The sequence below is a fragment of the Hylobates moloch genome, unplaced genomic scaffold, assembly GCF_009828535.3.
Source record: "Hylobates moloch isolate HMO894 unplaced genomic scaffold, HMol_V3 SCAFFOLD_12, whole genome shotgun sequence".
NCBI lineage: Eukaryota > Metazoa > Chordata > Mammalia > Primates > Hylobatidae > Hylobates > Hylobates moloch.
This window is the reverse complement of record NW_026652287.1, coordinates 81,076,725-81,092,155: the sequence shown is the minus strand read 5'-3', so window position 1 is coordinate 81,092,155 and position 15,431 is coordinate 81,076,725. Positions and strand designations below refer to the sequence as shown.

The 15,431-nt window shown below is 34.9% G+C and overlaps 1 protein-coding gene across 7 annotated transcripts in view; it reads right to left on the bottom strand.

Moving 5' to 3' along the window:
* Positions 1-15,431, bottom strand: part of ACSS3 (acyl-CoA synthetase short chain family member 3) — a 357,152-nt gene that overhangs the window by 146,032 nt on the left and 195,689 nt on the right. For all 7 annotated transcript variants that reach the window (XR_009208841.1, XR_009208840.1, XR_009208839.1 and 4 more), the window contains 2 exons: positions 6,899-6,979; positions 6,709-6,804 (listed from right to left, as the gene is read on the bottom strand). Coding sequence is in view for 4 of the 7 variants with exons in the window: in XM_058424791.1 (XP_058280774.1) it covers positions 6,709-6,804; positions 6,899-6,979 (177 nt within the window). In the remaining 3 variants the exon portion in view is untranslated. The remainder of the gene's footprint in view (positions 1-6,708; positions 6,805-6,898; positions 6,980-15,431) is intronic.

Here is a 15,431-nt window from a genome sequence, read left to right as displayed (position 1 = left end):
AAAGACCATAATAAAGGGATTTGACCTAACCAGAGAGGTCAAGGAGGGCTTCCCTGAGGAAGTGACACCAGCTGAAATCTAACAGACAAGTAGTATATATTTCAGGCAATGTTCTTGGGACAGGAATGAGCATAAGAATAACTGCAGGGAAACAGGAGCATGTTGTACCTTAGAAGGAAAGAGAATGATTAGGATGGAGCAAATGGCCAACACTTTCAAATGCTGAGAAGTCAAGTACAGTAAAGACTGAAAATGCCCATTGACTTTGGAAAAGTAGAGATGACTGGGGATGTTAGGAAAAGCTGTAGCTATGGAATGATGGTGACAGCAATTGGGAAAGATTGCAGAGTAAATTCCATTTCTTAATCAGGAACTTACTCTGCAATCTTCTCCAATTGCTGTTGAAGCTATTGAGTGTAGACAAGGCCTTAAAGAGAGAATGTTGTAGCTGTCAGGAGATAAGGGATTAGAGATTTTTGTTGTTGTTTGTTTTAATGAGGTAGTTTTATGAATTTGTTTGAAAATGTGGTAATTATCAGGAAAATAAGTAGATTTACATGCAGTTGTAAGAAATAATACAGAGATATACCGTGTACCCTTTACCCAGTTTTCCCCAGGTGTAAAAACTGCAAAACTACAATCTGTTATCACAATCAGAATATTGATACAGTCAAGATACAAACCAGTTCATCTCTACAAGGATCCTTCATGATGCCCTTTATGGCCATATGTGGCCATTGCTGATTTATAGAGACACAATGAATATGTGTATGTTAATCTTGCATCCTGAGACTGGGTTGAACTCACTTATTAGTTACGGGATTTGTGTGTGTGTGTATTCTGTAATCGTCTATGCAAATAATCATGCCATCTGCAAATAAAGACAATTTTATTTCTCCCCTTCTGGTGTGTATGCCTTTTCTTCCTCTATATTTCTGTTTATTTTCATTTATTTATTTATTTATTTTTTGAGAGGGAGTCTTGCTCTGTTGCCTAGGCTGGAGAGCAGTGTTGCGATCTTGGCTCACTGCAACTTCCACCTCCTGGGTTCAAGCAATTCTCCTGCCTCAGCCTCCCGAGTAGCTGGGACTACAGGTGCACACCACCACACCTGGCTAATTTTTGTATTTTTAATAGAGATGGGGTTTCACCATATTCGTCAGGCTGACCTTGAACTCCTGACCTCATGATCCGCCTGCCTCGACCTCCCAAAGTGCTGGGATTACAGGCTTGAGCCACCGCGCCCAGCTTCTCTATACTTCTTTATTAAATGAGCTAGAACTTCCACAGATATGTTGAATAGAGGGTGAGAGTGGAAATTCTTGCCTTGTTTCTGAACAACAGAGGAGAAACAATCAGGCTTTTATGATTAGGTATGATATTAGCAGCAGGTTTTTTCATGGGTGATCTTTTATCAGGTTGAGGAAGTTCCTTTCAATTACTAGTTTTCTGGTAGCTCTTCATTATGAATGAATGTTGAATGTATTAGACAACTTTTTCTACATCAATTAATATGATTATATAATTTTTCTTTAGCCTATTAATATGGTAGATTACCTTGATTAATTTTCAGATACTGAAGCAGCCTTGCACTTCTGGAATAAATTCCACTTGGTCACAGTGTATAATTCCTTTTATATATTGTTGAATTGTTGAATTCAAAATATTTGCTAATATTTTGTCAAGAATTCTTGTATCTATATGTTTATGAAGGACATTCGTTTGTAGTATTTTTTTTTGTCTTTGACTTGTTATTAGGGCAATACAAGCTTCATTAAATGATTAGGAGACTGTTCCCTCCTCTTGTTTTCTGAAAGAGATTGTACAGAAATGGTGTTGATTCTCCTTTAAACCTTGGTAGATGGCACACAGGATACAGAAATACCAAACAGCCCCCTGCCTCCTCTTCTATTTTAAACATTGGTAGAATTTTCCAGTAAAACCATCTGTGTCTGGAGATTTCTTGTTGGGAGTCTATTTAATTACATATTGGATTTTCTTAATAGTACTAAGGCTATTCTAGTAATTTATTTCTCATTTGGTGAGTTTATGGTTTTTGAGGAATTAGTCCATCTCATCTTCATCTAAGTTGTCAAATTTATGTGTGTTGAATTTCTCATAGTATTCCCTTATTATACTTTTGATGTCTGCAGGGTCTTTGGTGATATCTCCTGTTTCATGTATGGTACTGGTAATTTGTGTCTTCTGTCTCTTTTCTTTGCCAGGCTTGTAGAGGTTTGTCCATTTTATTTATCCTTTCAAAGAAATAGTTCTTTTTTCATTAATTTTCTATGTTTTTATGTTTTCAATGTTATTGATTCCTGCTTTTACCTTTATTATTCCTTCCTGGTTTTAGGTATATTTTGTTCCTCTTTTCCTAGGATCTTTAGATAGGAGCTTATATTCTTGATTTGAGAGTTTTCCACTTTTCTAGTATATCCATTTAGTGCTATAAATTTCCCTCCCAGAACTGCTTTAGTTGTGTCCTCCAAAATTTTATATGATGTACTTTCTTTGTAAATCAGTTTGAGATATATACACCCAGAGACGTATGTGTGTGTCTGTGTGTGTGTGTGTGTGTGTGTGTGTGTGTGTATGTTTTCCTGGATATTCCCTATTTGACCTATGGATTATTTATTTAGAAGAATATTGATTAGATTCCAATTGTTTGGGGATTTTCCTGTTAACTCTTCTTAATTTTTAGTTTGAAAATACTGTGGTCTTAAAATAGACTTTGCATGACTTCAAATATTGTTAAATTAGTTGAAGTTTGTTTTGTGGCCCAGGTTTTGATTTATCTTGGTAATTATTCTGTGGGCATTTAAAAAGAATGTGTATTCTGCTGCTGTCGAGAATAGTGTTCCATGAATGTCAATTAAATCTTGTTGGTTGATGATGTCAAGTTTTTCTACATCTTCATGGATTTTCTGTCTGTTGTTTTATCAATGTTAAGAGAGGAGTGTATCTAATGATAACCTGAAATATGTAACTGGAATGTATAGGCACACATCATATCAGAAGCCAAAATGTAGTATGGACATCAGTCAACATGACATATTTGTGCATAAGCTGAATGTCAGCCTTGAATACATGTCAAGAGGCATGGAAAAAAGAGGACACTTTTGATAAGTACTAAATAAGTAGATTCAACAAACTGTAATGACCAGCAGAGTGTGAGATGCAAGGAAAATGAACTTAGGAATCACTTGCAGATTCTCAGTTTGCATTACTGCATGAATGGAGGTAACATTAACAGAAACACAGAGTGCACTGAAGGAAATATGGTTTGCAGGGTGGGGTGGAGATACAGAACTCAGTTCATGTCATCTTGAGCATAAGATGTGTACAGACTATTCAGAGATGTCTAACAATAGGCTAGTACTCAGCAGGAAAAGCAGATATGAAAAGGGGATTTAGAAACCATGATTTAATTAATGATCCTCAAATGTAAACTGCTTGGAGATTATCCAGGAAATGTAAGCAGAATAAGAAAATAGAGCAAAGACTATGATCCTGCTAAACTCATATGTTAAGGATCAAAGTGGAAGAAACAAAGAGAAAAAAAGAAGAACAAGCTGTCAGGATGGAAAGAAGAAAATTAGGAGTAGAGTATAATTTAGCTCCATGAGTATTTATTAATTGTGTAGTGTGTGCTATGCACTGTGCTGTGAAACTGGCTTTTATCCTCATCTAGATGATACCCTCTTCTAGATGTAAACATATCATTTCAGTACAGTGTGGCCAGCTCAGTGACAGACATACGCTCAAAAGCAACAGGACCACAAAAAGGGGCACTGCACACAATCCAAGAACGTGAGAGGAAACTTTCAAGAAATGATAACATCTAAGCAGAGTCTACAAGGAGAGTAGGAGTTAACCAAGAAAGGAAAGACAGGAGGAAAGTCACGCCAGAAAAAAGAAACAACATGAACATTAGCAAAGGAGCCTGGAGCTCAAGAGAGAGGAAAGGATCACCTAAAGGAATGGTCAGCAGGGCTGAACTCTTGAAAGAGAAAAAATAAAATCAGATTAAAGAAGGCCCTTTGACTTCGTCACTTATGAAGTCACTGGTGACCCCTGCTGCAGTAGCTTCTCTATGAAATGATGTGAACATAAATCAGACTACAGTGAGATGAGGAATGACTGAAACAATATGAGGTTCAGGAATATGGACAGGATATTTTTCAAGGAACTTAGTGGAGAAGAAAATAAAGATGGCATAGTTGAAGCAGGCAAAGGTCTAAAAGACTTGGTTTTGTGATCAGAGAAAGTTAAAGACATTTATAAGTTGTAGAAAACAAGCCAGAGTGCAGAGAAAAGGTTTTAAATTGTAGCTTACTTCAGTCAATTATACACACAACAAATATTTGTAGAGCATCTGCATTCTTCTTGAGCAAATCATTCCAACATAGAAACAAACAACCCTCCATCACAGTGTTAATATCATGTTTTAAATAAACTTGAGAAACAATAAAAGCCCATGGTAAATAGCACAAAATATGTATGTATCTCAATTCTAAAGCAGCTTAATACTTCTAACCATAAATATCTTAGCATCTTTGGCTCTGTCGTATTTATGTAAGCAATGCCACAATTCAATGTAGAGGTTTACTTTGTTTACTTCAAGAGAAATAATTTTTTTAATTAAAAACATTATATTGCAAAGACAATGGTATGAAATGATTTGTCAAGATTATTTTGTTTTAATTATTACAAATACCAAAATGCATATTCAGTATGCAAGATATAAAAGCACTATACAAAAGATGCAGAGTAGTATATGAATTCCCAACTGCATATCAAGTCTGCAAGATATAAAAGCACGATACAAAAGTGTAGAGTAGTATATGATGGTTTAATACTTGTGTCAAAGTCTACCTTAATATTTCTTAGCATTCAGAGACAGAAAACCAGCCAGTTAAAAATGAAAGAACACAAATAGTCTTTAAATGATGATGAGGCCTGGAGTATTCCAGAAAGATTGAGAATGGCCTCTCATGTTTTCAAATTCATTGACTTGCAGAAATTTAAGAGTGCAAATTAACTTGAAATCATTTAATACTATTCTCCACACCCCACATATAAAATTCCCTTTACTTCACAATCCTTGTCTGGTATTGACAGAACACTTATGTGAGAGAGAGCCTTATATTTGAGAAGTTGTCCATTTGTTCTACTGCCTTTAAATTTGCTCTACAGCATTTAAATTTGTCTCTGATTATTCCCAAAATATAACCCTCTGTAACTCTGCATTCAAGACTACATAATTTGTATGTAACAACATTTTAAACATCAAAATATACTTATAATATGTGCACTTTAAGCGTATTATTTGTCAGACTAGCCATTCCCAATTTCTTCACCCTTTTTTTTTTTTTTTTTTTTTTTTTTTTTTTGAGATGGAGTCTCACTCTGTCGCCCAGGCTGGAGTGCAGTAGCACGACCTCAGCTCATTGCAACCTCTGCCTCCAAGGTTCAAGTGATTCTTCTGCCTCAGCCTCCTGAGTAGCTGGGATTACAGGCATGCACCACCAGGTCTGGCTATTTTTTGCATTTTTAGTAAAGACAGGGCTTCATCACGTTTGGCAGTCTGGTCTCGAACTCCTGACCTCAAGTGATCCACCTGCCTCGGCCTCCCAAAGTGCTGGGATTATAGGCGTAAGCCAACACGCCCAGCCCACCTCTTTCTTGTATACATTATTTCCATGCAACTCCCTTTTTTCAGATGCTTTCTAGTAATTTAGTGATTTTTTTTTATCATCTCAGTTAAACTGAATACAAATTTTCAAATGTGGAAGAGTAAAGTAAGATTATATCATTGCACATGGTGAGTATTTTTTAAAAACAGTCGTACCAACAGCTTATGTTTAAGTTATGGATGTTACAATACCCAGAGATTTGGCTACATAAACTACAACTAACCCAAGTTTTCCTTATTTCATTTCTGTATTTTTTAATTTAAATATAGAACTGTAAGGATTTATGTATTTTTCCATCTCGTTAAATTTGTCCCAAAAGTCCAAGGCCATTTTGAACGATAATTTAGCAAACTACCATATTAGTTATCCCTCCAAGACTTTGATCTTTTACTGATCTGATAGGTATGTTTTCTAAGTCTTTATACAAGACATTGATAAAGTTAAATGGAATAGGCATATGAAGGAAATTTCCTATATGCAAAGAAATCTTATTCCTAGGTGACACTGATATATTCATCGAATTTTTAAACAGTTATTTATTCAGCTATAAATCTGGTCAGTCTATATTCCTATGCCTTATACACAGAGCTTTATTAGAAACCAAGGAAAGTATTTATTTAAAATTGAGACAACATGACTTGAAATCCATTAATCCTATGAAAATAAAAAAGGTGAATCTACATTGCTTGCTTTATGATAACTATTTTCTAGGACTCTAAAATCAGTATCAGTTTGCCAATAATTTCTAGAAATCTGTTAGGGATAGATATAAAGCTTGTTTTTGTATGTTCTTCAGAATTTAATTCTGACTGTTCAACAAAATTTAAATAACTGGCTAATATTTCCTACATATCCTTTTCCCTTTTGAAATTATATTTTTAACTGGAAGAAGATATAATAATGTCCCCTGGCCCCACTCCAATTTTTCTGATCCTACTCAGGACTGCTTCATGAAAAGTTTTAATAAAATAAATATCATTTATATGTGGTATTAATTTTACTTTATTACCTCATATAAAACTGTTGTGTTCCCATGGAGAAGAGGTCCATAGCAGATATAGGAATGTCCAACAACCCAGCCTAAGTCAGAAGCTGCCCACCACACCTAAAAAATAAGATAATAAAAAAAAATAAGATAATAAAATGCATGTATTTTATTCAGAGAATGTCATGTAATGTAAATTTAAAACCATGATTACCTCTCCTGGTTGAAGTCCATATATGGAAGACATTGACCAGTTTAGCATGACAGCATATCCCCCAGTGGGCCTAATCACACCCTAAGGAGAGAAAAAGTGAAGTAAAATCAGTAAACAATGTGTAAAAACACTCTCTATCTTCATAGCATCCACTTTAAAAGTTCCTGGTCAAAAGTATTTTATATATTAGCTACAGTTTACTTTGGCTTTTATAAAATTATCTTTGAATCATTATTTCTTTGGGTCCTTCAATAGTCAACACAAAATAATTTGTCCTCATTAGTGCCATTTTTAGAATCCATTCTCACATAACATTATTAGTCTTCTGAAGAAAACATGATTTCACAAAATTACATGCAATACAAACTTTTCTAATGGCACTACACATTATCAACACTACATTTTCAGACATATTTCCAGAACAAAAATTAGTGTGAAGAAAGGTAAAATGTAGTTATATGGTTCAAATACAGACTAACATAAGGACCTCTATTTCCTAAGATGATTAAATAATAGCAGCTTAGAGGAAACGAAGTCATATTCTAACTGGAATCTCATTACAACGCTTCACTGAGGATCATGCAAGCACACTTTAAAGCTGAGCAATTCTTTAATTATGAACTCTAGAACTCTTAGGGATGAATTCCAGTGAGTTGAATCTAAGGTTAAAAGATTTGTCTTATATCGCATTTTGGGCAAAAGTAGGGATGATTATATCACTGTAGCACAGTTTTTACAAATCAGTTTCAAGTAGCTTTCCCCAACACTGGGAACAATTCAACCTCAATGCAAGATTAATATTTTAATACTGGGTACAAATGTCACCATAAATAAGAACTAATGGTAAATTTAATAATTAAGTTCATTTATTGTTTTAAAAAACATTAATCATCATTGGCCCAATAAGACATAACCTAGTGAATACTCAGAATAGTAGGTGAACACCTGCTAAGAGATAGAAGGTATATTCCACTCACGTGTATTTTGAAGCATCTTTTAGTAGAATAATTATAACTGCTCTACGCAAAAAAACAATTGTTTTCTATGAAAGGGCAAACATGGATCTAATCAATAACTGTGCTATTAGTTATGCTTTTTGGCATAGCTCTGCACCTTAACACACATACACAAATCAGGAAAATGAAACAGAAATTGACTTTCCATTAGTACTAAAATTGCTGCTCTCCTCAGGTGCCACTAATAAAACATAGGTATCATGCTGTGGAACATTATTTTATTCACCCATAACAACACCTGGTCTCTTAGCAAATATCAGATGCAGCGTTGTTGGTATTTGAGAGCTATTTTCTAGATTGTATGACATGGTTAGCATGCAGCTGGCCCTCTTGATATCCACGGCACTACTAGAAATTCTAAGCCCCCTGCCAGTAGGCTTTACACATGCACCTTCCCATGTAAACGAAACAGTTATTTTTCCACTATATCCTATCCTATCGTCCATGCACTTTGCTAGTTTGTTCTATTAAGATCTTTTCCTATGGCTCAATAGATTGATGAATCTGATATTAATCAACTTGCAAACTTTTCATAAAAACCATTTCACAGACTAGAAAAAGTAGTTTTTTTGTAGACAATATGCTGTCCATGTGTTATGACAGATGTGATACTTAATATCAGTAATAATTTCAATTAAAAATGTTTTAAAATTTTCTCTCCATCCTACATGTCCCTGCATCTAGAACCCATTTTTATCACTAACTCTAAATATTATTAAAACTAGGTAAATGTTTAGACCATATGGTACAGAGGGTAAGACGCATTGACTAGAAAGGATGACAAGAAATAAAAGGTGAGGGAAGACATAACTGAGTAGTAATTCAATTGTAAAACCTGAAAGATAAATGTAAAGAATAAGTTGTCAAATTTCTATTTACCTCTCAGATGAGTACTTCTTCAAACAACATTTACCAATGTCACTTTGTCTGTAAATTAGTGAATACTTAAACCCATCTGACCAAAAAAAAAAGAGACTTAAATATGAGACCATGCGTGAAAAAGCATTTAAAGTTGTAAAGACTAAAATTTAATATCTCATTAACAATATTATTTCCGTAGTTCTAGCAATTATTGCTTTTTATTTTAGCCTGTGCTCCTATCAGTCAAAAGGCATAAATATCAAAATAATTAGAGGTTGCTATCAAAGAATCTCATTTAAAACAATTAAAATGAAGCTGAAGGAGTGAGAAGAGCCATAATTTCTGTTTTTCATTAGTCTTTGATACTCACTTTTATTTTTTAAAGAATGAATATGAAAATTTTAATCAAGCATCTTTTTACCATTTATTAATCTAGACTCTAGATCTGCAATTTGGTCTTGCCTCCCAAATGCTCAGATAATAGTTTCAAATTTCTGAGTATTTGATATGGTGCAGAAAAAAAGAAATGCATGGTTTCATATTCTCCAGGTTCACCTTTTATAAGAGGTTTGAAAGTACAAAAAACACAAAGGTCACATTTCAAGAGAACTTCTTTAGCATAAATATTAATTTGTGACAAAAATAATAAAGCATTTTTGTTTCCTGTTTATAATCACATTTTCCAGGTAATGATAATTAAAATTCAAAAGAGAAACACCATTCAGCCTCTGAAAACACATAAATTATGCTCCAGAAAACAAATCATTATACTATAACTAAGCAAATTTAGTTGGAAACTAAAAATAGCACTTTTACAGTATATCTGAATATGAAGTAAAAATACTCAATACCAATGCTTACCCCTAAAACACAAACCTTCTTTATTTTAGTCTTTTGAATCTCTATTATGTATTATTACCTTCTAAGATCTTGCATACAACCTCTGCCTCCCCAGTTCAACAATTATCCTGCCTCAGCCTCCAGTAGTAGGATACAGGATGCCACAATCAGTTTTAGTGGAGACAGGGTTTCACCGTGCTAGCCAGGATGGTCTCGATCTCCGGACTTCGTGATCTACCCGCCTTCTCCTCCCAAAGTGCTGGGATTACACGCATGATGCACTGAGCCCGGCCTCTCTATGTACTTATACTCTACCTACCTTAAAAGTAAAGTCACTAGATGATCTAATATATTCTCATAAAAATCCTGTAACCTGCCAATATGCTGTTCCGATCTTTTGGTAGGATCAGTCATAATTCTTAAAGATGTCTGGGGAACTTGAAAAATATCCAGATGGGACTAGCACTCTGTGCCCTGAATAAAGACATGAAAGTGAATCCTATCTCAGACACAGCAATGGAAGCAATATGAAGGTGCTCTCTTTTGGGAGGGGGGACAGATATAATGTTTATGGTGTTTAAAAAATTCAATCAGTGCAAGTAAAAGTAAAGGTTGAATATTAGTTACTCAGAAATAGGACCACAAAGTTGTCACAGATAGTTCTTTATAATTCCCAGCTTACTGAGCTACTTTTGAAGACAAATAAACTCACAAATTGTCATAGATGGGGCCATTAAAGTGAAACAGAAAACATGTTGGTATAAATGTTGTGTGCGGTTTTGGCTGCCACAACTTGAAAAAGAAAAATACAACTGCAACAATAGGTGTTGTAAAAGAGGAGGGAAGCCTGAAGTGTGTGGTTAGATTAAGAATTTGGGATTCTTCATTGCAAAAATGTAAGTTTTCTTTAATGGTCTTTAAATATCTGACAGGCAAATCCCAAAATACTGCAGTAGAAAAGTTTAGAGTACATGACAAAACTTCCTATTTCCTACATTAAGTCCCTCTATCATTTATTTTGTAATAAAGAATCATACAAGGTAAATATATATATATTTAGATATGTAAAATGTCTATTCACATATACACATGAAAATATATGCATGTATCCATGCATGTGTACATATGTATATGCTTATGTATACGTATGTGTATATATATAGATATATATGTGTGTGTGTGTCTGTGTGTGTGTGTGTGTGTGTGTGTGTGTGTATCAATTCAGCCTAACAAGAAACAATAAAGGGGGAAAATAAATTTTACTTGAAGGAAAGAAAAGAAACCCATCACCAGATGATGGCAGGCGTCAGAGAAAAAAATGAATGGTTCTGATTGTTTAAAAAATCTAACACACCAGCACCAAACCTTGTTTTGATAGTGGTTTGACAGATAGCATCCCCTATTTCTAGAGTTAGCCTTCACTCCTTTTCTAAACCTGAGGAACTCTGACGTCTTCACCAAGAGTACTTCAAGACATTGCAAAAATACCACCTCTTCTGGGAAGTTTCACCCCATCCTATTATTTGTGTTAAATGTCTTTCAGGTCCTCTCTCACAGCCCTCAGGGCCTGCAAACCTCATCAGAGGACTGATATCCCCACCTAGTGCTGTGCCTTCTCCACCACTTTGAGCACAGTGAGGACAACATCTTTGTATCTTCAGGACACTGTCTAGGGTAGAAGTCATCTTTGTTGACTGTCTAAATGAGTGAACAGTTGAGTGTATAAACCCGTGAGAACAATACAATTATTTTAACAAATACTCTTTGTTCAGGAGAAACCCTTGACACTTGTAGAACTTAGTGAACCTTGAATCTTCTTAGAAGGCATAAAAAGTTTCTATTTGGGATATTTCATCAAACATGAAATATCCTGATACAGGTTTTCAGATGATTCTGAAGCTATGTCCACAGAGGATATTTTGGCAGTTGTATAATTTTTTTTGTCAATCTGAACAACTGTGAGCTAAGGGGCAAGGGTGCAACCAGTTCAGCACTTTAACTGCAAGAGCGTACCACAGATTAAACAAAAAAGTTCACTACTGTTTTTTATTTGACTTTCACTCTCTCTTTTTTTTTTTTTCCTGGGGCAGGAAGTAAATGCACTCACGACAAAAGGCCTTATCTACCACTTTCTGGTCATGCTTTCTTTTCAATCTTTTCCTTTTGATTTCTTTCCCCCTGTTCTCTTGACACTGAACTTTTTTCCTTTTTTTTTTAATCATGATTCCTTTATGATATCAAACTGAACAAGATAAATATTATAATCACTACATCTCCCGTACCTAAAAGGACATCTCATCCAGATGAGGGATTCTTTTATCATGTAGTGCTTTGAACTATCTTAAATATAGGCACCCAAACCAAACAGAATAGAAGCCCACAACAAAACAGAAATGTATGCAAAGAAGCTCAGATGTGGTTGCTGGAATATTTACAGCAGTTAACAGATTAACCTGTCATACAGCAACTTGACAACTCCAGGGTTGGCAAATGCTGATATGCAAATATGCCTTAAATATATCTACAAATTCTAACCAAAGAACAGACTGCCTTATGTGCATTTTATATTTGAGAAACAAGCATTTTTAGGCAGAAGAGTTTTATGAGCTCACAACTTTATTTTTCCTCATGAAGATCAAGGATTGAGGAAACAAACCATATGATGACATCATATTTATATCTAAATGCTCCATTAATGCATGTGTGTTTATTTTTCCTATACTTACATTCTGTGGATCCCACATTAAGATTTTAGGTACTATTAATCCTGATTATACCTATGAAAAATGAAACAAGAATTGTATGAATAAGGAGGTGTCCAAGAAGCTGACTTACTAGAGAAGTAAGAGATCATTCAACAAATATTCTGCTCTACCTGGGTCAAATTTTAATGTTAGTGCTAGAGTGGATCCAAAAAGGGTAATGTATATTCTAAGACCTCAGAGAACATTCATTGTTATAAAAGTAAATTAATAAAAACTAATACATATAAGATAGGTTAAAATAAGTGCCATAAAAACTAGTATCTATAAGATAGGTTAAAATAAGTGCCATAAAGGTCTGTTGGTAACGTAAAATTTAAAGCAATTTCAATCCTGAAGTCCACTGGAAGGAAGAGGGACCTAAAGAGATAACTACCTTCTTTTGCCATTCTGTATGTGCTAACTTTGCAAAGCCCACTCACTCACACAATTTAATCACCAGTCCTGTACCCCAGTGACCTACAAGGGCCTATCTCCAACCCCGTATGTGTAACTCTTGGGCTCAGACTCTCATTACCAATTCTTGACTGGGCATCTTCGTGTTAAATGTCCTGAAGACACATCATGCTCAGTATGTCAAAGACATTTAGTTTCCCTAGCCTCCAACCATCCTTCTGATTCTATTTCAATGAATATTCAAAAGCACCCTCATAGGTTCTCAAAGTCTTAGACTCTTAACTTTGAACCAAATCTGATTCCTCCCTATCAAGCATGCTGTCCTATGTAAAGTCCCAAACTAATTAAACAGCCTGAAAACTAATTTTTTTGTCTCCATTGTGTGCAGTCACCTATCTTCCCAACTAAAGGATCACCTTCTATCTTGCATCACCTGTGTTCATACCTAGTTCAATCCCACTAGACTAGAAGGACTGTAGTTTACTCATAGTTGTATCTGTTATCTGTTCTAGCACAGGATGAGCACTCAGTACAAATACATTATATTGAGTCAAATTCACTGTGATGCAGAAATCTCCATACAATTAAAGCCCTCTCAAATTTATTGAAATAGATTGTCTCAGGATGGTACATTAGGAGGAAAATGAGGATGATAGAAATATCAAAGGATCTTCCATTTAGGCACTGAAAGGAATCCAGAAAAGAACCTCTCAGAGAAAACTTGGGCCGGGCGCAGTGGCTCATGCCTGTAATCCCAGCACTTTGGAAGGCCGAGGCGGGTGGATCACGAGGTCAGGAGATTGAGACCATCCTGGCTAACACAGTGAAACCCCATCTCTACTAAAAATACAAAAAAAAAAAAAAATTAGCCAGGCGTGGTGGCGGGCGCCTGTAGTCCCAGCTACTTGGGAGGCTAAAGCAGGAGAATGGCATGAACCCAGGAGGTGGAGCTTGCAGTGAGCCGAGATCGCGCCACTGCACTCCAGCCTGGGCAACAGAGCGAGACTCTGTCTCAAAAAAAAAAAGAAAACCTGGAGTAGCTAGGGTCCATCCTTATTTGGAAACACTTTTCAATATAATGCTCTGTGTATTGCTTTTATTTGATTTCTACTACACTGGCAAGTCAGCTTTTAATTTCTGAAAACATTTTCTTCTGCCACTCCCATAAGATCCTATTCCAGGTCACAGTGAATTTCAGTGACTTAAAGTCTTGAGGTAGCACAAATGTTTTTATAAGATTTCTTCAGGCTTTTAAGAAACTAAATTTTTTTAAAATTAAGTTATACTGTGTTTTCAGGGTCAGGAGTTTTCTCTCATGTTGATACTTTTACATTAGGTCATAGGTTTGCTGAGTCCCCTCTTATTTTATAGCCAAATGTTCAGTTGGACTCCAGGTGGCTAGTGTACAAGGCAGAACTGGAAAAAGTGGAGGTTGAGAATTATGTCCAGCAGATTATATGGCATGCTTCAATAAATAAATCTTCCGATCTTCAATATGCAGAAATATTTTTCAAGTTACTAGAGTTGTAACAAAATCATAAGGCTTCAATTCTACAATGAAACAAATATCTTCATGTGTGTGCATGTACGTATGAATTCAACAAAAATCTATTGAGCACCAACTACATACAGCACAATGGTAGACCAAAATATACTAAAACATAACCTGTGTCCTCAGAGAGAATATATTCACCTACCAAAAGTGTTCCTTTTCACAAGCAAGGTTTATATGGAACATCTTAAATTTCCTTTTAAAAAGCTAACTAATCAAATAGAACCACTATTCTAAGATGACTAAGAGATGAAGTTTTCAGAACACTGATGCTACAGTAATCTAACAGTAATAAAGAAGCCACTGTCCTCAAGGATGAGAATGATTATGAAAGTCCCATCCCCTACTAAAATTCTACAATTCAATGAATATTAAACCACCTAATAAAGATGAGTACGGAAAATGATACTGTTATCTTTTATAAGGGTCTATGAAGAAACAGTGTTATTTGGAGATACCAGGCAAAAATGGTATTTGTTGCTATTTGACACATTAATGAATATTGATGCTTTCGACTTTGCTTTGTAAAAACACGTTTCATGGTAAACAGATTTAAAAATCCTTGAGTGTCTTCCATGCTGTAAATCAAATAGTTCAATACTTTGGATAAATTGCCTCTGTTCAAACTGCCTAGGCCAATTCTCAAAATCACATTCATAATAAAGAATTGAATTCCCCTAGATCAAAAAATCAATTATATACTGCATGAAACTTATACCTCAATTTAAAAGAATAAAAATATTTTATTTAAAATAGATTTTTATATAATGTTATTAAACCAACTGATATTCAATCAAACATCTACTAAAGCAATTATATATTTCTAGCATTTGAGACAATTCTGGAAGAAATGAGAGCAAAATATTTGATGTTAAATAATAAATATTTTTATATTTAGCACTAAGCACAAAATCTCTTTAAGATATAAAGTAACTGTGTCAGGCGAGATCACGCCACCATACTCCAGACTGGGCACAGGAAAAAAAAAATAAAAGCAAATGAAGTAACTCTCTAAACTTCAAAGTAACATCTACAAACATTTCCAGTCAGTGATCAAACATTCTTGGTGCAAAGTAAATCTACTGCTATAGATAGTTATCTCTAAG